The 25,722-nt window shown below is 38.6% G+C and overlaps 1 protein-coding gene across 3 annotated transcripts in view; it reads left to right on the forward strand.

The window, feature by feature from the left end:
- Positions 1–25,722, forward strand: part of RNF24 (ring finger protein 24) — an 84,959-nt gene that overhangs the window by 36,779 nt on the left and 22,458 nt on the right. Inside the window, exons 1-4 of one of the 3 annotated variants that reach the window (XM_064382267.1) lie at positions 2,522–2,591; positions 10,546–10,689; positions 13,528–13,677; positions 23,641–23,683. In XM_064382267.1, the coding sequence (XP_064238337.1) occupies positions 13,535–13,677; positions 23,641–23,683 (186 nt within the window). In that variant the 5' untranslated portion in view covers positions 2,522–2,591; positions 10,546–10,689; positions 13,528–13,534. Of the gene's footprint in view, positions 1–1,961; positions 2,592–10,545; positions 10,690–13,527; positions 13,678–23,640; positions 23,684–25,722 lie in introns of those variants that run through there. The other 2 variants (XM_012455385.2, XM_012455386.3) reach the window with 2 other exon arrangements.

Here is a 25,722-nt window from a genome sequence, read left to right on the forward strand (position 1 = left end):
TTTGGTGAAATGTCTCTTTTGCCTATTTTCTATTTGAATTGTTTCCTAGGGCTGCCTTAACGTAAGTGCTGTAAACTGGGTGGCTTAAAACAACAGAAAATCTATTGTCTCACAATTCTGGGGTGTAGAAGTCTGAAATCAAAATGTTGGTGGCTGGGCACAGTGGCTCACACCTATAATCCCAATACTTTGGAAAGCCAAGGTGGGCGGATCACTTGAGTCCAGGAGTTCACAACCAGCCTGACCGACATGGTGAAACCCCGTCTCTACTAAAAATACAGAGATTAGCCAGGCGTAGTGGCACATGCCTGTAATCCCAGCTACTCAGGAGGCAGAGGTTGCACACCAGCCTAGGTGATAGAGCAAGACTCTCTCAAAAAAAAAAAAAGCCTGGGCATGGTGGCTCACGCCTGTAATCCCAGCAGTTTGGGAGACTAAAGTAGGCAGATCTCTTGAGGTCAGGAGTCTGAGACCAGCCTGGGCAACATAGTGAATCCCCGTCTCTACTAAAAATAAAAAAATTCATCCTGGTCAACATAGTGAAACCCCGTCTTTACTAAAAATACAAAAAATTAGCTGGGCACGGTGGCGTGTGCCTATAATCCCAGCTACTCAGGAGGCTGAGGCAGGAGAATTGCCTGAACCCAGGAGGCGGAGGTTGCGGTGAGCCGAGATCGCGCCATTGCACTCCAGCCTGGGTAACAAGAGCGAAACTCCGCCTCAAAAAAAAAAAGAAAAAAAGAAATTAGCGAGCATGGTGGTGCACTCCTGTAGTCCCAGCTACTAGGGAGGCTGATTTAAAAAAAAAAAAAAAAAATTTTGTAATAAAAAAAAATTGGCAAGGTTATTCCTTCTGAGGGCTCTGAGAAAGGATTTGTTCATGCTTCTCTTCAAGCTTCTGATGACAGCCAGCAGTCCTTCAGTCTCTGCTTCTGACATCACACAGCAGTCTGTCCTCCTGAATCTCTCTGTGTCTCTTTTCCTCTTATAAAGATACTAGTCATACTGGATTACTCTAGTATAACTTTAACTTCTTAATTACATCTTAATTAATTATATTTTCAACAACTCTGTTTTCAAATAAAATCACATTCAGAGGTACTGGGAGTTATGTCTTCACCATATCTTTTTGAGAACACAATTCAACCCATAATTGGTTGTTTCTTTTACTGTTGATTTTTGTGTTTAGGTTATTAGCCCTTTGTCAGGCATAAGGTTTGCAATTTTTTTTTTTTTTTTTTCTTAGTGTTTAGCTTCTTTTTTCATCCTCTTGACAGGGTCTTACAAGGCAAAAAAAAATTTTCATTGCAGTGAACTCCAGTGTATCAATTTTTCCTTTTATGCACCTTGCTTTTGGTGTCAAGTCTTTGCCTAATCCTAAGTCCCAAATATCTTCTTTTGTGTTTTTTGTAACTGTATCATTGTTTTGCATTTTATGTTTAAGTTCATGATCCATTTTGAGTGTTTTTTTGTGTGTGAGTATAAGATCAAGATTCAATTTTTTGCCTTGGGTTGTACCATTGTTCTAGCACTAATTGTCCTCTCTCCACTGAGAAAGGACTGCACATTTCTCAAAAATCATTTGGGTATATTTGTGTAGGTCTGTTTCTGGGTTCTTCATTTTGTTCCATTGACCTGTGCTTCTGTTCTTTTGCCAAAACCAATCAATGTCTTGATTAGGCTATGATGAGTCCTTACATTGAATAGACTGATTCCTCTCCATTTAGTCTTCTTTTTTCAAAATTGTCTTTCTGCCTAAATTTGCTGGAATTTTGATAGAAATTGTGTTAAACCTATTTATCAATTTGGAGAGAATATCTTTACTATGTTGAGTTTTCAAATCCATGAACACACTATGTCTCTGCATTTATTTAGGTCTTAGCCTGATTCCTTTAATCAGCATTTTGTCATTTTTAGCATACAAGTCCTGTACATATCTATTGTCTTATTAAATTTAATTCTTTGTATTTCTTTTTCTTTTTCTCTTTTCTTTCTTTCTTTCTTTCTTTTTTTTTTGAGACAGAGTCTTGCTCTTGTTGCCCAAGCTGGAGTGCAACTGAGATTACAGGTGCCTGCCACCACACGAGTCTAATTTTTTGGTATTTTTAGTAGAGATGGGGGTTTCACCACGTTGGCCAAGCTGGTCTCGAACTCCTGACCTCAGGTGATCAGCCCACCTTGGCCTCCCATAGTGTTGGGATTACAGGTGTGAACCACAGCACCCGGCCTGTATTTCTTTTCTTTTCTTTTTTTTTTTTTAAACGATTGTAAATGTCATTGTATTTATAATTTCAGTGTTCCTATGTTCATTGTTAATTTATAAAAATACAGTTGATTTATATACGTGTATCTGATATCCTGCAACCTTGCTGAACTCACTTATTCGTTCTAGAAATTTGTTTGAAAATTCTTTGGGATTCTGTTGTTGTAAATGTTGATGTTGGCAAATAGGCTTAGTTTAATTTCTTCCTTTCTGATGTGTATGCCTTTTATTCCCTTTTCTACCTTATTGCACTGGCTAGAACTTCCAGCACTATGTTGAATAAGAGTGGTGAGAGCAGATATCCTGCCTTGTTCCCGGTCTTAGGGGGGTAAGTATTCAGTCTTTCACAATTAAGAATAATGTTAGCTGTATAGTTTTTGTTGTTATTGTTTGGTTGGTTTTTGCTGGTTTGATTTTTGTAGATGCTTTTTAACATGTCGAAGAAGTTCTCTTCCATTTCTATTTCTGGGAGTTTTTCTTTTTTATCATAAATGGATGCTGATGTTTATGAAATGTGTTTTTTTTCATCAGTTAATATGATCATGTGATTTTTTTCTTTAGCCAAAAAATACTGATTTTTTTTTAATATTAAGCCAGCCCTGCATCACTTGATTAAATCTTACCTGGTCATGGTGTTATAAAATTCTATTTACAGATTGCTGAGTTCTACTTGCCAATATTTTATTAAGAATTTCTGTGTCTGTATTTGCCAGACACTGTCTTTATCTGAGTTTGCTATCAAGGTCACACTGGCTTCAAAAAAATGACTTGAGAAATGTTCCCTCCCATTCTCTGCAAAAGATTGTCAAGAATTTGTGCTCATTCTTATTTAAACTTTTGGTAGAATTCTCTGGTAAAAGCTTCGAGGCCTGGAGCATTCTTTTTTGTGAATTTTTAAATGACTAATTCAGTTTGTTTGATAATTATAGAACTGTTCACATTATCTGTTTTATATTGGGCAAGTTTTTGTAGTTTGTGTTTTTTGAGAAATTGGTCTGTTTTCTGTATGTTACTAAATTCATGTCTGTATATGTATGTATACTCTTATTATCCTTTTGATGTCTGCAGTGTCTGTAGTGATCTTTCCTATTTAATTGTTGATATTGGTTATTTGTGTCTTCTTTTTTTTTTTTTTTGTCATTCTTCCTAGAGGTTTGTCAGTGTTATTGATCAAAGAACAGACTCAGCTTTTTGTTTCATTGATTTTTCTCTGTTGTTTTCCTGTTCTCAATTTAATTGATTTCTGTTTATTATTATTTCTTTTTTCTTGACCAAGTTGCCCTTTTTCTAGGTTCTTGATGTAGGAGTTTAGATTATTGATTTGAGACTTATTTTCTTATGTGTGCATTTAGTGCTACGAATTGCCCACTCAACACTGCTTTGCCTGTGTCTCTCAAATTTTGATATGTTGTATTTTCATTTTCTTTCTTTCTTTTTTCTTTTCATTTTTGAGATGAAGTTTCACTCTTGTCACCCAGGTGGAGTGCAATGGCACGATCTTGGCTCATTACAACCTTTGCCTCCTGGGTTCAATCAATTCTCCTGCCTCAGCCTTCTGAGTAGTTGAGATTATAGGCACCTGCTACCACACCCAGCTAATTTTTGCATTTTTAGTAGAGATGAGGTTTTACCATATTGGCTAGGCTGGTCTCAAGCTCCTGACCTCAGGTGATCCACCCACCTCAGCCTCCCAAAGTGATGGGGTTACAGCTGTGAGCCACTGCACCCAGCCTTTTTTTTTTTTTTTTAACTGAGACAGAGTCTTGCTCTGTTGCCCAGACTGGAGTGCAGTGGCAAAATCTTGGCTCACTGCAATCTCTGCTGCCTGGGTTCAAGCAATCCTCGTGCCACAGCCTCCTGAGTAGCTGGGACTACAGGCACTACAGGACTACCCCCAGCTAATTTTTTTGTATTTTTAGTAGAGACAGGGTTTCACCATGTTGACCAGTCTAGTCTTGGAACTCCTGACCTCATGATCTGCCCATCTCGGCCTCCCAAAGTGCTGGGATTACAGGCGTGAGCCACCTCGCCTGGTACTTTCATTTTAAATCAATTCAATGTATTTTTTAAAATTTTTAAGACCTCTTTTTGACTTATAGATATTTGAAGTGTGTTAATTAGTTTCTAAGTGTTTAGATATTTTCTTGCTACCTTTCTGTTAGAAATGTCTAGTTTGATTCAACTATGTGCAGTAACATACTCTGTTAGACTTCGATTTTTGAAAGTTTGCTTGAGATTTGTTTTATGACCAGGGATATGTATGGTCTGTGTTGGTGTAGGTGCCATGGACACTTGAAAAGAATATGTATTTTGCTGTTGCTAGGTGGAGTGCTCTGTAAATTTTGATTAGATCTTGTTGTCTAATTGTGTTGTTGAATTTTTCTTTATCCTTGCTGGTTTTCTATCTAGTTGTTTCATCAGTTGTTGAGAGAAGGTTTTGAAGTCTTTGAGTATAATTACAGATTTGTTTATATCTCCTTTCAGTTCAATCAGTTTTTGCTTCACATGTTTTGCAGCTCTGTTGTTTTCTGCATGCACATTTAAGATTGCCATGTACTTTTAGTGAATTGACCATTTTATCATTACATAATGTTTCTTTCTCTGATAATTTTATTTGCTCTGAAGTCTGCTTTAATGTTAGTATAGCCACTCCTGCTTTCTTTTTATTAATGCTTGCATTACATATCTTTTTCTATCCTTTTCAATGTGCATGTATCATTATTTTTAAAGTGAGTTTCATGTAGACAGCATATTATTGGGTGATTTTTTTAATTCATTCCATCAACCTCTTTGTTTTAATTGGCATATTTAAGCCATTTAAACTTAAGCTTGCCATTTTAAACTTTATTTTTTACTTGTTTTCTCTATTTTTTATTTCTGTTACTTGAATAATTTTTTGAAGTCCATTTTGATTTTTTGTAGTGTTTTGAGTGTATGTCTTTGTGTAGTTTTTTTACTGATTGCTGTAGGCATTGTATTATATATGCAGTCCACTATTACCATTTTACCAGTTCAGACTAGGAATCTTACCTCCTTTTATGTCCCTTTATCCTTCCTTAATTTTAATATGCTCATCTAATGTTTTCTCTGAATACGTTTAGAACCAGGTTGGCCAATTATAATTTTTCTTCAATCATTGACTGTAACTTAGAAAACTCAAGAGGAGGAAGTTTATTGTATTTTTTGTTTGTTTGTTTACCTTATATTTGTTTACCGCGTTGTTTCTTCCTTCTTGATGTTCCAGGGTTCCTTTTCTTATCATTTCCTTTCTGTTAAGACAACTTCCTTTAGTTACTCTTGAAGCATGGGTCTGCTAGCAACAAATTCCCTTTATTTTCCTTCATGTGAGGCTGTCTTGATTTCCTATTTCATTCCTGAAGGATATTTTTGCTGAATGTAGGATTTTGAGTTGATGGCTCTTCTCTTTCAGCACTTGAAAAATGTGTTCCTTCCTTTTGGCCTCCGTTGTTTCTGATGAAAAATCTTTGTCTTTCATATTATTTCCCCCAATGGTATCTCCCTAGTTGCTTTCAAGATTTTTGTTGTTTTAACTCAATTACCTCTGCAAAAAAAAAAAAAAAAAAGAAAAAGATTTTGTTGCTGTTAGTTTTCAGAAATTTGACTACGATGTGTCTTGTAGATTTATTTGGGTTTATTCTCTTTGGAGTTTGTTCAGCTTCTTGAATCTGTACATTCCCAAGTAGCTGGGATTATAGGTACCCACCACCATGCCTGACTAATTTTTATATTTTTAGTAGAGACAGCGTTTTGCCATGTTTGCCAGGCTGGTCTTGAACTCTTGACCTCAAGTGATCTGCCCACCTCGGTCTCCCAAAGTGCTGGGATTACAGGCGTGAGCCACCGTGCCTGGCCCTAGTTTACTTATGCTTTCCCCTTTCTTTTCCATTCTGCTGTTGAGCCCATGCACTTAATTTTTTTTTTTAATTTCAATTACTGTGTTTTTCAGTTCTATAATTTCCATTTTGTTCCTCTTTATATCTTCTGTTTCTTTGCTGAGATTTTCAATGTTTTCACTTGTTTCAAGCATGTTCATAAATGCTTACTTAAACATTTTGATGATGGCTGTTTTAAAATCTTTGTCAGATAATTTTAACATTTTTGTCATTGGTGTTAGCATCCGTTAATTGTCATTCCTCATTTTGATTTGTGATCTTTCTAGTCTTGATATGATGAGTAATTTTTAGTTGAAACCTGGACATTTTGCGTATTATGTTATGAGACTCTGGATTTTATTTAAACCTTCTGTGTTAACTGGCTTCCTCTGATACCACTCTGATAGCAACATAGTGGGTTGTAATGCTGCCTCATTAATGCCAGGTAAAGGTAGAAGTCCAGGCTCCCTACTCAGCCTCCGTTTGACACAACGGGGCAGGGACACAGCAGGAATGGGAGTTTCAGCTCTCAACTAGGCTTTCACTGATACCTTTTTGGCTGGGACAGATAGGAGTGCTTGTTGCCACTGGGTAAAATCCTGATTCTGCACTAGATCTTTGTCATCACCCTAGTGAGGAGAAGTATAGTCACTTTGTTACTGCTGGATAGGGGTAGAAGTCAGGGTCCACATGTAGTCTCTACTGATATCACTGAGGTACAGCCTCATTATCACCATGTTGGGTAAAAATTCCAGCTGGCCAACATGGTGAAACCCCGTCTCTACTAAAAATACAAAAATTAACTGGGTGCCTGTAGTCCCAGCTACTCAGGAGGCTGAGGCAGGAAAATAGCTTGAACCCGGGAGGCAGAGGTTGCAGTGAGCCAAGATTGCGCCACTGTACTCCAGCCTGTTGACAGAATGAGACTGTGTCTCAAAAAAAAACAAAAACAAAAAAATGCCAGCTTCCTACTTGGCCTTTTCTAACACTATCCCAGCAAGATGGCTGGGGGGATCTTGTTGCATCCTGGCATGAGTGAAAATCTAGGCTCTGCCTTCAGCCTTTGCTGGCATGTCTTTAGGGATGTGGCCATAGGTTTTTTCTGGGTTGTTTAGCTGAAGTAGGGCAATTCTTGTTTAAAAGTTTTCAGTCTTGTTAGACTACTCCTTTTTTGATTCTTTGGCTAGAGAGAACACTTTAATTGGGGCTTTTTTTTTTTTTTTGTCTTCACCCATTGGCATTTCTGGTTTGCCAACTTTGCCAGCTCTACATCTGGGATATAGGAGACAAAAACAAAGCCCAGAGAACTCGTTACCAAGCTATTCCTTGGGTCCCCATGTCCCTAGTTAGTGTGCTACCTTCTGTCCAACTTAATGTTCATGTTTTTTAGTTATATTTAGCTGGATAAATAGGGAAATGTATGTCTATGCCATCTTTCTGGAGTCAGAAGTCTACCTGTCTTTTAATGGAGATATAGACAGTGATTCTACTATATTTTATTGTTATATTTTAGTTAATAATGAAAACTAACATTTCTCAAGTACACAACATGTGCCCAGGTACTGTTCTAAGTGTTTTTCATCTATTGAGTCATTTAATTCCTTTAAAACTTTATGAAGTAGTTACTACTACTATTCTGCCTTATCAGATGAGGAAACTGAGACATAGAAAAGATAAGTTACAAGCCCTAAATTACTGGCAAATGCATGATTAAACCCCTGGCTGTCAGACTCCACAAGCCCACTGTATACTCATGGCCTAAGGTAAATCTCAAAATCTATATGCTTTCCGTTATAACAACTTTTTTTTTGAAACTTGTCATAGTTTTTCTATCCTAGAATTCAGAAATTTTACTTAGGATCTATCTAAATATAGGTCTTAATTTTAAAGTAATTCTCTCTAGGACCCAGCATATCCATTTGATCAGAAAGCTTAGGTCTTTCTACTGATCAGTGACATGTTTTTAAAATTATTAATTTTTCCTCTCATCCACCCACTCAAAAAGAGATTTTGCAGAAGGTGTTTCATGTGGCCATAAAGATACTCAATAAAGATTAACAAAGAAGTTAGTTCCTTCTAATGTGTCAAAAGCTTTCTTCTTCTTTTTTTTTTTTTAGAGATAGTCTTGTTCTGTAACCCAGGCTGGAGCACAGAGGTGGTATCATAGCTCACTGTAACCTTGAATTCCTGGGCTCAAGTGATCCTCTCATCTTAGCCTCCACAGTAACTAGTACTACAGGCACATGCCACAATGCCCAGCTAATTTTTTTTTTTTTTTTTTGAGATGGAGTCTTGCTCTGTCACCTAGGCTAGAGTGCAGTCTCAGCTCACTGCAACCTCCGCCTCCCGGGTTCAGGTAATTCTCCTGCCTCAGCCTCCCAAGAAGCTGGGATTATAGGTGCTCGCCATCACACCCCGCTAATTTTTGTATTTTTAGTAGAGATGGAGTTTCACCATGTTGTCCAGGCTGGTATCGAACTTCTGACCTCGTGATCCACCTGCCTCAGCCTCCCAAAGTGCTTGGGATTACAAGTGTGAGCCACTGCACCCAGCTTCGGAGCATTTCTGAAGCAAAACTAGAATATTCACTCTTGGGAAGATGGTATGGTATTGTCCAGGGAACAGGAACTGATCTAAGAAGAATGTGGCTACCAAACATGCTTTGAGGAATGCTACTGCAGCCTCAAACCAAGCTACTGCTGTGGTGTATTGTGTTAAACTCAGGTCCTGTAGGCATCCAAATCTCAAGTAATCTGTGTTGGAACTTCTTTGTTCTAAGATTGCTGATAAAGTTCTCAAATATTCTTGTCTTTTTGTTTGTTTGTTTTGCTTTGGTTTTAATAAACTGACTAGGTGGTTTGAAATTTAGGCTGAGGCTAGAGATTTCAAGAACTGTGAATTACATAAGGGGAAAAAAGGTTTTCACATGAATGATGTTGGAAATGCCAAGTAAGATACAACACTGTACTGTGTGTTCTGTTTTTCCTCTTAACTCCCACAGGGAGCAATTACTAAATAACTTACATTTGTAAGATTTCAATAGCAAAGAATATATATTACTAAGATGAGGAATAGGTAGCCTTTTTAAAATTTATTTTAAAATATTAATACTTGGCCGGGCCTGGTGGCTCACTCCTGTAATCCCAGCACTTTGGGAGGCAAAGGCGGGCAGATCACGAGGTCAGGAGTTTGAGACCAGCCTGACCAACATGGTGAAACCCGTCTCTACTAAAAATACAAAAATTAGCCAGGTGTGGTGGCACGCGCCTGTAATCCCAGCTACTCAGGAGGCTGAGGCAGGAGAATCACTTGAACCTGGGAGGCAGAGGTTATGGCGAGCCAAGATTGCGCCACTGCACTTTAGTCTGGGCAACACAGTGAGACTCCATCTCAAAAAAAAAAAAAGGAATACTCATGCTGAAAATACATTATGATGAAAATTTTGTTAAAACTAATATATCACTAAATCAGGATTAATATCTTGGAATAATCTACCATCTTCTTAAATTATTGGGCCAACATAGGGAGAAAATCCTAAAATATATTCTGCATCAACATATCCTCTACCAGCCTTGGTCCCTCTGGTAATTTAGGTTTATTAAAAGGCCCTGCTGGGTAGCGAGGACTCACAAAGGTCTCAACATCCGACCCCCTGCAGCACTGAGGCAGATGTCTCTTCCGTCTGGTGACAGCGCTGCCTCTTAATGCTCTGTGTGTCTGAGTCTTTGTTCAGAATGTTACAAGAATTGTACCCATTGTGAAGACCCTGCCAGGCAACATTCCCACACCACTGGCCTCACTCCTAGCTAGCCTGTATTAATGGCTGTCTTTGGCCAGACAAGGTTTCTAGTTCCTGCGTCTGGGGGCCAGGTTGGCATGCTACCTGACAGAAAGCTTGTTAATGCATGGCCCTATGGAAGGGGCACTTGGTTTGGTGGAATCCTCCAAAGACATGATTTTTGTCAAGGCTTCTTTAATGTTATTTACTACTTTCATGTACTGTCATTCCCTTTCCCCAAACACACACACACACACAGACACACGCCTTAATATTTTTGTCCTCTTAAAGTTTTCAGACACTTCACTGTCTGCTATCTCATTTTTTCCTTTCAGGAAAAAATGGAATCTCTTAAAGTTGATAGATAGGACACTTATTATCCCATTTGAAAGATAAGAAAATTGAAGTATAGATGGGCCAACCTCTGACATTTAGCTAGTGACATCCTGGGAACAATCATCCTGATTTGCTGACTGCAAAACTGTCTGTCTTTCTATTGTACTTTCTGTCACTTGCCTGTTCCTCTCTATTAGCTTGCCCAGTATGGATGTTTAATCTCTTTATTTTCTTTTCTTTTTTCTTTCTTTCTTTTTTTTTTTTTTTTGAGACAGAGTCTCATTCTGTCGCCCAGGCTGAAGTGCAGTGGAGCAATCCTCATCTTAGCTCACTGCAACCTACCACCTCCTTGGTTCAAGCGATTCTCCTGCGTCAGCCTCCCGAGTAGCTGGGATTACAAGTGTGCGTCACCATACCCGGTTAGTTTTTATATCTTTAGTAATGACACATTTTTGCCATGTTGGCCAGGCTGGTCTTGAACTCCTAACCTCAGGTGATCCACCACCTTGGCTTCCCAAAGTGCTGGGGATTACAGGCATGAGCCACTGCATCCAGCCTAATCTCTTATTTTCTAAGGTGAGAGATATCTTACCAAGCCAGTCTTGTCTGTGGAGGGATATTTCTAAGGGATTAAAAGACAGCCATCTAAATCTCGGCTATAACAAGGTCATGAAGTGAGGCCCTGTCAGAAAAATGAAAGTTAAGAGCTAAGTTTTATGCAGCTGTAATTTTCTAATAGCTCTACAGCATATGTGCTATGTATATTTGGTAAAGCACTCCTTAACTACATCCTTCCCTCCCTTCCTAAGAAGATCTGAATGTAGGAAAAAGAAAATTAAATATGTATTTGAGTGAAAGCACTTGCTCTAACTGAGCCAACCCAGAAAATAGCCAAAGGTTCAAAATTAAATATTACCCATTATTTATGTTTGGAAGCTCTCAGAGAAGAATTTATATGGGATAAAGTTGTTCTTTGCAGGTGCCAACTTCCTGATATACGTTACTAGAGACTGGAAACTAATAATAAGATTTAGGTTTCACATACAGCCAGTTAGCATCTCAGTGGTGTCAACAGTGTAAATATACTCTTCTGGGAGCCTACAAGAATATTAAAAATCTATGAACACATTTTTAATTTACCATGCATAAATAAAAGTAGAAGCTTTCTTTGCTTGGTAGGGTTTTGTTTGGGTTTGGATTTGTAGTATTCATAGTTATAATTCTATTATCAGTCTCTGATCTTAATAAGCAGGCCTGGCAGGAGCTCTTATTTTGTAAGGAATCAAAATGACAAACTACAGACTTATCACTTACAAGAGGGGCAGGCTTTTTCTGCAGAATTTTAACTGTAGTGATCAGTATTATCAGACTGACAGAAATAGTCCTTTTTTTAATGTTTAAACAACACTTACTGTTTCTGATTGTAGAAGTAACACATGAGAAAGGCAGTGGAGCATATGGACTGAGGGCACTGAGTCTGGAGTTGGAGAGGCTCTGGCTTTGTACATACTTGGTCAATCATGGTGTGGGACCAGAACTGTCTAAGCTTCAGTTTCCTTGTCTATAAAATGGGGAGAAATTATGGTACCTACCACAGAAGTTTTATATGAGGATTAAATAAAATAATACCAGAACATTCTTAGAATAGGGCCTGACTTAATAAAGAGAGTTAAAAAAAGAAACCAAAATGACTGGTAAAACTACAGCCACTGGTTTTGTTTTGTTTTGCTGTTGTTGTTTTTAAGAAACAGGGTCTCTTAGAACTTGAGGATAAGTGGTAATATTAAGGGAGGAAGGGAGGGAGGGAATGAAAACAAGAAACAGGGTCTCACTCTGTTGCCCAGGCTGGGGTACACTGGCACACTCATAGCTCACTTCATCCTTGAGCTCCTGGGCTCAAGAGGACTTTCCACCTCAGACTCCCAAGTAGCTGGGACTATGGGCATGAGCCACCATACCCAGCTAAGTTTTTTATTTTTAGAAACAGTCTTACTGTGTTACCTAGGCTGGTCTCAGCCTGAAGGAATCTTCCTGCCTCAGCCTCCTGAGTGACTAGGGTTTCAGGTATGAGCCACCGTACCCAGCTCCACTGTTAATGTTTTGATGTGTTGGCGTTCAGGCTTTCTGCTATGTATACATACGCATACACACACACGTGTGTATTTACAAGTTTACCAAAAAATTGTATTATATTTTATATGCAATTACATCCTGCTTAATTTTTCTCACGTATCTTAATATTTCTTTTTTTTTTTTTTTTTGCTGTGTTGCCCAGTCTGGAGTACAGTGGCACAATCTCAGCTCACTGCAACCTCCACCTTCCAGGTTCAAGTGATTCTTGTGTCTCAACCTCCCTAGTAGCTGGGATTACAGGCATGCTCCATCACACCTGGCTAATTTTTTTTGTATTTTTTTAGAGAATGGGGTTTCGCCAATATCTCTCTTGACATTAAAATTTATTTGATTCCAGGCACGATGGCTCATGCCTGTAATCCCAACACTTCGGGAGGCCAAGTGGGGGACAATTCCTTGAGCCCACAAATTCAAGACCAGCCTGGGCAACATGCTGAGATCCTATTTCTACAAAAACACTTTTTTAAATTAGCTAGGCACACATTTGTAGCCCTAGCTATTTGGGAGGTTTAAGCAGGAAAATCGCTTGAGCCCAGGAGATTAAGGCTGCAGTGAGCTGAGATCACAGCATTGCACTCCAGCCTGCTGTGACAGAGTGATACCCAGTCTCAAAAGAAAAAAAATTACTTGAAAATGTTTTCATGACCCTTTAATACTGTAACATATGACTGTATAATTATTATGTCCTTTGTGAGATATCTAAGTTATTTCTAATATTTTACCATTATAAATATTGCTACTTCATGGTTTGAGTTATTAGGTTAAAGGCTAACGGGTTTGAAGAATCTTAAAACTTTTTTTTTTTTGCACTTCTCTGAGGTTGAACATTTTTATGTTTATTAATTACTGGCATTATTTCAGTGAAATGCCTTTTAGTGAATAAATGCAACTTGCAAAGCTTTTTATGTAGGATCTCTAGTCTCTGAAATAGTGCCAGGTACATAATACTCAGTAAGTATTTGGCATGGTGAATGAATGAATGAATGAATGGCAAGAATATTAACACTTTATCTACCATATTTTTTTCAGATGGGGTCGTTGTGCCTCTATACATGCACAATGATAATGCTATCTTGGTTCTTAATCTTTACCTAATTTTTTTTCATTCTTTTCTTCCCCCACAGTTCATCCATGAGCTCAGATTTCCCACATTACAACTTCAGGATGCCTAATATTGGATTCCAGAATCTGCCTCTCAACATATATATTGTGGTATTTGGTACTGCTATATTTGTCTTCATCCTTAGTTTACTCTTCTGTTGCTACTTGATTAGGTAACTAATTTTCATTCTATGTTACTTCAAAATATGTTAAACAATCAATAATAAATCAAGTTTCTATCCTCAGATTTTTTTTTAAATTAAGTATGATAATTGGCAAATTTTTAAAAAATTAAAATGGCTCAACATTTTAATCTGTGCATTAGTAATCAGTAAAACACCTTTATATAATCTGCAATCTTATCTACTGATGAAGTGTTTTACTCTGTAGGAGAGAATTGTCCTCATTTTTATTTCTGACTTTCTACCTTTTTACCAAATACACATATGTCATTGTTTGTCTCCAAGATTTAATCTACTCTGAGATTTCAAAATTACTTTTCAAGAAGGTGTGGCATCCTTGTTAGTTAAAGTCATTAGGTATCAGAAAAATAGGGGAGGCTGGGCGTGGTGGCTCATGCCTGTAATCCCAGCACTTTGGGAGGCCGAGGTGGGCGGATCATCTGAGGTCGGGAGTTCAAGACCAGCCTGACTAACATGGAGAAACCCCATCTCTACTAAACATACAAAATTAGCCAGCGTGGTGGTGCATGCCTGTAATCCCAGCTACTCAGGAGGCTGAGGCAGGAGAATCACTTGAAACCTGGGCAGCAGAGGTTTTGGTGAGCCAAGATCACATCACTATACTCCAGCCTGGGTGACTAGAGCAAAACTCTGTCTCAAAAAAAAAAAATTACAGTTGAAAATTATAGGGGAGGAAGTGATAGGGTAACACTTAAAAGAGAGTGGCGGCCGGGCGCAGTGGCTCACACCTGTAATCCTAGCACTTTGGCAGGCCAGGGTGGGCAGATCATGAGGTCAGGAGTTCAAGACCAGCCTGACCAACATGGTGAAACCCTGTCTTTACTGAAAATACAAAAATTAGCTGGGCATGGTGGCGCATGCTGGTAATCCCAGCTACTCAGGAGGCTGAGGCAGAATTGCTTGAACCAGGACCTGGGAGGTGGAGGTTGCATTGAGCTGAGATCGAGCCACTGCACTCTAGCTGGGCTACAGAGTGAGTCTCAAAAAGAACAAGAGAGTGACAAGGGTTTGAAAGAACCACTGCATGGAAGCTTAGGATACTGAGCATGAATAGATAGAAAGATTAGAGAGCACTGTGGAGAATCAGGCTGAGACTGGAGACCACAAATTTGCAGTGGCCATAAGCTACATGGTTTTATCATTTCTCTAGCACTGTTCAGCATTGTTAATCATGCCCTCTTAAATACTTTTTAGATATCTATTTAGCAATGCAAAATAAAATAATAGTGCAATTAAAATATTAGATAATTAATGGGAGTTAGAGTAATGGAGGAATCAAATTAACTTCATAGAATGAAGTTAATATAAGGGAGAACTTTCTAGAAGGGGTGGATTTTGAGCCACAGATGAAAGAAGAAAGCACAAACTGATCTGTGCTGTAGCTGGAGGTAACAAGTTCTATTTTGGGAAAACATGCAGATCTAATTAAAATATTCGAATAAGGCCGGGCGCGGTGGCTCAAGCCTGTAATCCCAGCACTTTGGGAGGCCGAGACGGGTGGATCACGAGGTCAAGAGATCGAGACCGTCCTGGTCAACATGGTGAAACCCCGTCTCTACTAATACAAAAAATTAGCTGGGCATGGTGGCGCGTGCCTGTAATCCCAGCTACTCAGGAGGCTGAGGCAGGAGAATTGCCTGAACCCAGGAGGCGGAGGTTGCGGTGAGCCGAGATCGCGCCATTGCACTCCAGCCTGGGTAACGAGCGAAACTCCGCCTCAAAAAAAAAAAAAAAAAAAAAAATATTCGAATAAGCAAAATGAACGAACAAATCAAGCCTTGTTTTAATGACTTCTAAAGAAATTCATTTTCTTTCTTTTCTCTTTTTTCTTTCCTTTTTTTTTTTTTTTTGAGACAGGATCTCACTCTATCACTCAGGCTGAAGTGCAATGGCGTGATTATAGTTTACTGCAGCCTCAACCTCCCAGGCTCAAGCAATTCTCCTACCTCAGCCTCCCAAGCAACCGAGACTACTGGCACATGCCATTATGCTCGGCTTTTTTTTTTTTTTTTTTTTTGAGGTGGAGTCTTGCTCTGTTGCCCAGGCTGTATTGCAGTGTGATCTTGTCTCACTGCAACCTCTGCCTCCCTGGTTCAAGCAATTCTCCTGCCTCAGCCTCCCGAGTAGCTGGGATTACAGGCGTGTACTACCATGCCTGGCTAATTTTTGTATTTTTAGTAGAGACGGGGTTTCACCATGTTGGCCAGGCTGGTCTCGAACTCTTGACCTCAAATGATCCACCCACCTTGGCCTCCCAAAATGCTGGGATTACAAACGTGAGCCACCATGCCTGGCTGATGCCTGGCTAATTTTTTAATTTTTTGTAGACACCAAGTCACACTATGTTCCTCAGGCTGGTCTTGCACTCATGGGCTCAAGTGATCCTCCCACCTCAGCCTCCCAACGTGCTGGGATTACAGGCATAAGCCACCATGCCAGGTCCATTTTCTTTCTTTATGTGAAAATGTGCTGTTTTCATGTAAAGAAATAAAACAACCCCATAAGCATGTAGATTATTTGAACTACGTAATTAATAAACTTATGAGAAAGCTATAGTTTTAAATTCATATATTAGGCAAGAAAGACTAAAAAATAATGAGCTACATTTTCATGGAGCTAAAAGTAAAGGCCAATTAAACCCAAGAAAAAGTAAAAGGAAGAAAGTAAAAAAGCTAAGCACAGAAATCAATGAAATAGAAAATAAATGTATGATAGTAAAAATTGTTGAAACCAATGCTGGTTCTTTGGAAAGATTAATAAAGTTGATAAATCTCTAGAAAAACTAATCAGGAAAAAGGAAAGAAAATATAAATTACCAATATCACTGATGAAAAAGGGACATTACTACAAATCCTATAAATATTAGGAGCTCACAAAGAATATTATGCATTTATGGCAATAAACTTGAAATTTTGGGTGAATCACATAGATTCCTAAAAAACAAAAAAAAAGAAGTATATCCAAACCAACACAAGAAAGAAAGGGCATTTATTAAAAAAAAAAAAAAAAAAAAAACCACGGCTTAACATTGTACTTAGTGATGATTTAGAGGGAAAGCTTTCCAGGGAAGCCTACTTTACCACTACTGTTCAGCATTGTACTGGAAGTTTTAGCAAGAGCAATTAGGCAAGAAAAAGAAGTAGAAGGCATCTAACTAGAAAGAAGTAAAACTATCTTTGTTTGCAGATGATATGATCCTATATGGAGAAAATCCCCTAGGATACACACACACAAAAATGACTAGAGCTAATAAATTCAGAAAACTTTCAGAGTCCAACATCAACATACAAAAATCAGTTGTGTTTCTATACATCAGCAATGAACAATCTGGAAAGGAAATAAAGGAAACGATCACATTTACAATAGCATCCAAAAGAATAAAATTCCTAGGAATAAAGTTAACCAGGAAAGTGAAAGACTTATACACTGAAAACTACAAAACATTGCTGAAAGAAATTTAAAACACAAATAAATATAAAGACACCCCATGTTCATGGATTAGTAGACTTTATATAGTTACAATGGCAATATTCTCCAAGGCAATCTACAGATTCTGTGTAATTTTTATCAAAATTCCAATGGCCTTCTTTTGCAGAAATAGAAAAAGCAATCCTCAAATTCATTTGGAACTGTGGCCCCAAATAGCCAAAGCAGTTTTGAAAAAGAAAAACAAAATAGAAGGATTCACACTTCCTGATTTCAAAACTTCAAAAAGCTACTGTAATAAAAAAAATTGTGGTCCTGGTATAAAGATAGACATATAGGCCAGTCGCAGTGGCTCATGCCTGTAATCCTAGCTATTCTAGAGGCTGAAACAGGAGGATCACCTGAACCCAGGAGGTGGAGGTTGCAGTGAGCCGAGATTGTGCCACTGCACTCCAGCCTGGGCGACAGAGCGAAACTCTGTCTCAAAAAAAAAAAAAAAAAAAAAACTGATACAAGAAATTGAAAATATGAATAATTGTATATCTAATAAGAAATTGAATGTATTTTTAACACATTCCCACAATGATATTTTAAGCCAAGTAATTTGTCCAAACATTTAAGGAAAAAAAATACCACTCCTATATGACGCTTCCAGAGAATAAAAGTAGAACAAATACTTCTCAGCTCATTTCATGAGGCCAACATAATTTTAATTCCAAAGCCTGACAAGGATATTATAAGAAAGTAAACTACAGACCAGTCTTTTTCATCAGCAAAATATTGTAAATTAAATTCAGGCATCTACAAAAAGGGTAGAATATTACAACCAAATGAGGTTTGTTCCAAGAACAAGGGCTATTTTAACATTTGAAAATCAATACAATATAGCATATTAATGGTATAACATAATAAAGTATTGATAAAATTTAACACCTATTCATGATTTTTTTTTTTTTTTTGAGATGAAGTTTCGCTCTTGTTACCCAGGCTGGAGTGCAATGGCGCGATCTCGCCTCACCACAACCTCCGCCTCCTGGGTTCAGGCAATTCTCTTGCCTCAGCCTCCTGAGTAGCTGGGATTACAGGCACGCGCCACCATGCCCAGCTAATTTTTTGTATTTTTAGTAAAGACGGGGTTTCACCATGTTGACCAGGATGGTCTCGATCTCTTGACCTCGTGATCCACCTGCCTCGGCCTCCCAAAGTGCTGGGATTACAGACGTGAGCCACCGCGCCCAGCCTATTCATGATTTTTTTTTTGTAGAATAAACTAGTACTACAAGGGAATGCTCTAAAATTTGATCAAAGGTATCTACAAAAAAAAAATCTAAAGATAACATTATACTTAATAGTGATGTGTTGATAGGTACATTCACTATCACTTTTATTTATCATCATACTGCAAGGCATAGCTAGTCGGTGCAAAAAAAGAAAAAAGAATAAAAGTATATTTTAAAAAGAAGTATATAAAGATTATAAAGGCAGGGTTTAAATTGTGATTATATGCAGACAACATAATTATGTACATTAAAAAATCCAAAAGCACCAGGCGCAGTGGTTCACGCCTGTAATTCCAGCACTTTGGGAGGCTGAGGCAGGTGGATCACAAGGTCAGGAGTTCAAGACAAGCCCGGCCAAGAGGGTGAAACCCCGTCTCTACTAAAAATACAAAACTAGCCAAGTGCAGTGGTGGGTGCCTGTAATCCCAGCTACTCAGGAGGCTGAGGCAGAAGAATTGCTTGAATCTGGGAGGCAGAGGTTGCAGGTTGCAATGAACCAATATCGCACCACTACATTCTAGCCTGGGAGACAGAGCAAGACTCCGTCTCAAAAAAAAAAAAAAAATCCCAACGCTTTTACAGAGAAACTATTTAGAATTAGCAAGTCACTAAATACAGGATCAATATACAAAAAATACTTTTTTATATTTTTCTATATAGGTAGCAAGAAATAATTAGAAAGTAAAGATTTTTTTCAATACTATTTACAGTAGCATTAAAAATCAAATGTCTAGAAGTGTGTAAAAGAGAAATTAAAGCTATAAATAATGTTCATAGATTAGAAACTCAATCTAGCAAAGATGTCAGTTCTTCCTCAATTGATCTGTAAGTTTCATATATTCTCACTCAAAACCCCAAGAGGGTTTTTTTTTGTTGTTTTGTTTTGTTTTTTTGGTGGAAATTGAAATCTATATGGAAATACAGAGAACCATGAATAGCCAAGCCAGTTGTTACAAAGAGTAAAACTTGAGGATTTTTACTACAAGACCCCAACACCTGTTGTAAAACAACATTATTAAAAGAAAGTGCTGTTCACCAAGCACCCAGATCTCAAGTTCTAAATACTATTTTTCAATATCACTGTTCCTTGGAAGAAGTAGCTAACCCCAGGGCTGGAGCATAGAACATATAAAATGAGTCTGAAACAAACATCTTTTGGTGCCAGTATATAAGGAAATGCATGGGAAAGGATGGGGACTTGTTGAAAGGACACAGAGTCAACCTGAAGGACTCAAGGCCAGTCATTTTGAGCAATAAAGAAGTAGTTGTTGTATCCAAGTGAGCTGAATGGAAAACGCCACACTCTGAAATCTGATTGTGAGTCCTTTTTGCTGGCGACCGAGAGTCAGCTCACGCTTAAAATCTCAGCCCCAAGGAAAGGCTTGATTTCTTTTCATACCTTGATTTAGGTAGGGAAAGGGGAGCCTAGCTGAAGTGGAATTTTACAGAAGCAGAATGAGCAGGTTGGGGGAGGAGGCTGGTAACTAGGAGGCAGGAGGCTCCCATGATTGTTGATTAACTGAGGAGGGTACACACAAGTGGTTCCCATTATTGCTGGTTACCAAGGAGGGGCATTCGGTACTTTCCATACACTCAATCAAGGGGTATTCACAATAGCAAGTGGGCTTGTCAAGCAGGATATGGTTACAACAGTTATATGTTTCTATAGCTCTAAGTACAACATGACCCAGCACAGGAGCATGACCCAGATATGCACTCAAAGGAGAAATGGTGGCAGGGGTGAGGCAGAAGTTAAGATGGAGCCTGACTCTCAGCAAAATGGAGTCTGTCTAGCTAACACGGGGTAGGTTAGCACATAGTGATCATATTGAACTATAACCCATAGGTTAAAACAAACATCCATGAATCTAGACTCAGAAATAATAATTGCACAAGTAAATGAGGGAACACATCTCTTCCTTACAGAAGAATTCCAGTTAATAAATGTGCAAGGAATTAGAGAACCACAAAACTACCATTAGGCAAACACTACGGTAATTGTTGCAAGCAAGGTGGATGCAAAAATCGGTGGGCAAAAGCTTAAGGAAAAATAGAGAATATGTGTATAATTTCAGCATATCTCCCTCAAAATGTTTGTCAGTTACAAATGAAGAATTAGTAACTTTACAGTGGAGAAACCCAGTGAACACTATCTTAACCAATCTTAAATTGAAATGTCCAATTCACACCAAGAAAAAGTGGTCATACTTAATATGTCAAAATCTCAAAGACAAGGAAAAAACTAAGGAACTCTCAACAAATTAGAGGTGGCTAAGGAGACATAACTAGATGTAAGATGGGATCCTGGATGGGATCATAGGACAGGAAAAGGACATGAGAGAAAAAACTGGTAAAATTCAAGTAAGGTCTGTAGTTTAGTTAATAATATATCAATTTTAAAGTATCATGTCAATGCTAATTTCATGGTTTTGATAATTGTACTATGGTTGTATAATTGTGAAAGCTGGTAGAAAGGTATATGTGAATTCTACTTTTTGCAACTTTTCTGCCTAAAATTATTTCAAAAGTTTTTAAAATAGCATAATATTGACACAAGGTATATTGGTTGCATAACGTTGCTATAACACAGTGCCACAAATTGGGCAACTTAAAATGAGAAATGTAATCTTTCACAATTGTGAAGGCTAGAAAAGTTCAAAATTAAAGTGCTAGCAGAACCATGCTTCCTCTGAAGGCTCTAGGGCAGAGGCCTCTTCCTAGCTTCCAGTGCATACCAGCAAGCCTTGGCATTCCTTGGCTTGTAGTTGCGTCACTTCAGTCTCTGTCTCTGTCTTCACCTGCCCTTTTTTCCCATCTGTCTCTGCATATTCTCTCCTCCTCTCCTAAGGATAGCAGTCAAATTGGATTTAGGGTTCATCTTAAGGCATTATGACCTCATCTTAACTAACTAATAATCTGAAAAGACCCTATTTTCAAATAAGGTTATATTCTGTGGTTCTAGGACATGAATTGGGAGCTGAAGGGGACCCATTCAACCCAGTCAGTATACAAGGATAGGCAAATAGACCAATAGAGCAGAGTAATAGCAGCTCTAATAATGTCTGCCCACATAATCAATACACCTGATTTACAACAGATGTGCCACTGCAATGCAGTGGGGAAAGGGGAGAATCTTTTCAATAAATGATGGTGAGTAAAATGAAAATCTATATGAGGATAAAAAGCATCTGGACCCTTACCTCACAGCATATGTAAAGACCAATTTCAGATGTATCATAAACCTACATTTGATAGGTAAAATAAATTGTTTTCATAACATATTCAGGAGAATATCTTCATAGTCTTGGGATAGGCAAAGATTTCTTTAATGGGACACAAAAATAACCTAATTGGAAAAAGTTGATAAATTAGACTTCATTTAAATTTAAAAATTTTCAAGCTTAACCTACAAAGATGCAAACACCTAGAACTCTTATGAACTACCCATAGGAGTAGAAATTGGTATGAGTACTTTCTTTTCCTTTTCTTTTGAGACAGGGTCTCACTCTGTCACACAGGCTAGAGTGCAGTTGCACAATCCTGGCTCACTGCAGCCTTGACCTCCCAGGCTCAAGTGATCCTCCCACCTCAGCCTCCTGAGTAGCTGGGACCAAGGGCTACATGCCACCATGCCCAGCTAATTGTAGTTTTTGTAGAAATGAAGTCTCACCATGTTGCCCAGGCTGGTCTCAAACTCCTGGGCTCAAGCAATCCTCCTTCCTGAGTCTCCCAAAGTGCAGGGGTAACAGGCATGAGCCACTGTACCCAGCCGGTATGAGTACTTTGATTTTTTTTTTTTTCTTTGAGACAGTCTCACTCTGGAGTGCAGTGATACGATCTCAGCTCACTGCAACATCCACCTCCCAAGTTCAGGCAATTCTCCTGCCTCAGCCTCCGAGTAGCTGGAATTACAGGCGCTTGCCACCACACCCAGCTAATTTTTTGTATTTTTAGTAGAGACAGGGTTTCACCACCTTGGCCAGAATGGTCTCGATCTCTTGACCTTGTGATCCGCCCGCCTCAGCCTCCCAAAGTGCTGGGATTACAGGCATGTGCCACCGCGCCCAGCCTGTTTTTTTTTTTTTTTTTTTTAGAGAGAGTCTCGCTCTGTCGCCCAGGCTGAAGTGCAGTGGCATGATCTCAGCTCACTGCCACCTCCACCTCCTGGGTTCAAGCGATTCTCCTGCCTCAGCCTCCCGAGTAGCTGGGATTACAGGCATGTGCCACTACACCTGGCTAATTTTTGTATTTTTAGTAGAGTCAGGATTTTGCCATGTTGGGCAGGCTGGTCTCAAACTCCTGACCTCAGGCAGTCCACCTGCCTTGGGCTTCCAAAGTGTTAGGATTAGAGGTGTGAGCCACAGCGCCCAGCCTTGGTGTGAGTACTTTGAACCAGCAGTTCTACTCCCAGGCATATACTCAACAGAAATGAGCATATATGTCCACTAAAACACTGTAGAATTTATGTAGCAGCTTTATTAATAATAGCCTCAAGCAGGAAGTAAATATTCATCAGTAAAATGGATAAATAAATGCTATTATATTCATACAATGGAGTGCTGTATGTCAGAAAGACAATTACTATAACAATATAGAAGAATCTCACTAGGCATTATAGACTGAAAGAAACCAAACACAAAAGAGCATATACCAAATGATCCGTTTAAGTTCAAAAACAGGCATAATCTGCAGTGTTAGAAATCAGGATAGTGCTACCTCTGGGGCATGGATATTGATTAAGAAGGGTCATTTTAGAGGGCTTAGGTGTGCTGGAAATGTACTATATCTTGATATGAGCAGTAGTTACCCTGATATGTACATTTTTTTAAATTTTGAGATGTATACTTAAGGTTTTTATACTTCATTGGATATATGTTATACTTGTTTTTTCTAATTAAGAAAAACTATAAATATTACTGAAATAAGTACACTGTCAGTATAAAAAGAATTGAATCATCTTCATTAGAATATTTGTTATATTGAGATTTTTGCTTCAATTAGATTTCATTGGAACTTCCATTTGGGTAATATTTCATGGTTCACTGGGCACTTTCACATAACATGATAAGAGATATGTCATTTGGGTGTATATCAGGGTAAAGATTCTAATTTATATCACTTGAGCCATAAATGATATAAATTAATACCAAAAATCAGCAGCTTTTTATTTTTTTCAAGTTACAGTGTTGGAAATCTCAATATTGCATTACTAATTTCTGTCTTTTAGGCTAAGACATCAAGCACACAAAGAATTTTATGCCTACAAACAGGTGAGAAATTTAATTGATTGGCTTTGATTGTTTTTGTCCCCAAAAAAACTGAAAACTCTGATTTCCACTCATACTTTAAACTGGACTGAATTTACCTGTGTTCATTTTAGCATCTCACTGCCAATTTGCAGTGTAACGTATCAACTTCATTTTCTTAAGTATTCTTCTCTTCTTTTATAAGCACTACTTGAAACTATAGAAAGTTCAAATAATATAATCATATAATTTAACAAGAAACTTGAGTCAACAGTTTGCTAAAGAGAAATGCTATAGCTTGTAATTCTTTTTTTTTTTTTGAAACGGAGTTTCACTCTTGTTACCCAGGCTGGAGTGCAATGGCACGATCTCGGCTCACCGCAACCTCCGCCTCCTGGGTTCAGGCAATTCTCCTGCCTCAGCCTCCTGAGTAGCTGGGATTACAGGCACGCACCACCATGCCCAGCTAATTTTTTGTATTTTTAGTAGAGATGGGGTTTCACTATGTTGACCAGGATGGTCTCGATCTCTTGACCTCATGATCCACCCGCCTCGGCCTCCGAAAGTGCTGGGATTACAGGCGTGAGCCACCGCGCCCAGCCCCCATAGCTTGTAATTCTTAAAGTTACTGTCAACTTAATGGAGTTTAGAGATACCATTAAGTGAAATTTTTCCTTCCTTCTATATTAGAAGATATAGCAATTCCTTGGAGGTGATCAGCTGTGTTACAGTGATCTCTTCTACTCCCTTTTGTACTTTAAATGTTAGCTTGTATTATCCACTAGAAGTCTGCAAATTTGGATCATAGCTGTTAATACCTAGTCCTTCACTGATTTTGTCTTTAAGTTAATGTGCTTATCTTTTCTTGAAGGCCAAGTACAATTATTTTTTTCTTCCATTAATATTTTACCACTGACACCAAACAAGGGGCCTAGATTTTCCTGTGGCCCTAAGCATTAAATTCTTAATTTTTGTTACCCTTAGCTTTCTTGTTGGGTAGTGGGGAGCTTCAGCTTATTTGAGTCTTTAACCTTGCTGACACTGATGTTACAGGACAATGTTACCACTTCAGGATTGCATATCTTCTGTTCATCTTTCATCTATGTATCTTTGAAATCTGAGTTCATTGGCACATTCCCTAGATGTACATACTGATATCCTTAGGTAACCCCACACTCTTCCCTGTAGGTCTCATGTGGGATCCATAATCAGCATTGAGTATTTTAGTTTTCTAAATGAATGAATCTTTTCGTTTCAATCCTATCATAATCTTTTTTTGGTTTTTTTTTTTTTTTTGAGACTGAGTCTCTGTCACTCAGGCTGGAGTGCAGTGGCACGATCACAGCTCACTGCAGTCTTGGCCTCCTTGGGCTCAGGTGATCCTCCCCCCTTAACTGGGTGTGGTGGCACACATAGCTGGGGCTACAGGCACACACCACCACACCCAGTTAATTTTTGTATTTTTTGTAGAGATGGGTCTCGCCATGTTGCTGAGTCTCCTATCATAATCTTTTGTTTTGTTTTTTGGTTTGATTTGGTTTTGAGACAGGGTCTCACTTCTGTCACACGGGCTGGAGTGCAGTGGTGTGATCTCAGCTCACTGCGACCTCTGCCTCCTTGGCTCAGGTGATCCTCCCAAGTAGCAGGGATTACAGGCATGCACCACCACGCCTGGCTAATTTTTGTATTTTTTGTAGATACAGCGTTTCACTATGTTGCCCAGGCTGGTCTTAAACTCCTGGGCTCAGGCAATCTGCCCGCCTCAGCCTCCCAAAGTGTTGGGATTACAGGCGTTAGCCACCGCACCTGGCCACCTGTTATAATCTTGACAGCCTACAAGATATTTGTATGTAGGCTAACTAGAAAGTAAAATTGGCCTTTGCAGTCACTTAATAAGTGAAATTGACTGATAAAACTAATCAAGTCATAAGATGTACAGTAAATTTGATCTTTAAAATATATTGGATAGGAAATTTAGTATATCCCTGTGAGGCCAGATACTAGCTTCTGGTTGTGATTTCTGAAAACATGATTTGCCCTCAAATCCATTTTTAGTTCGGGAA

The sequence above is a fragment of the Aotus nancymaae genome, unplaced genomic scaffold, assembly GCF_030222135.1.
Source record: "Aotus nancymaae isolate 86718 unplaced genomic scaffold, 86718_ANA_hifiasm-v0.15.2.pri h1tg000029l, whole genome shotgun sequence".
Classification (NCBI taxonomy): Eukaryota; Metazoa; Chordata; class Mammalia; order Primates; family Aotidae; genus Aotus; species Aotus nancymaae.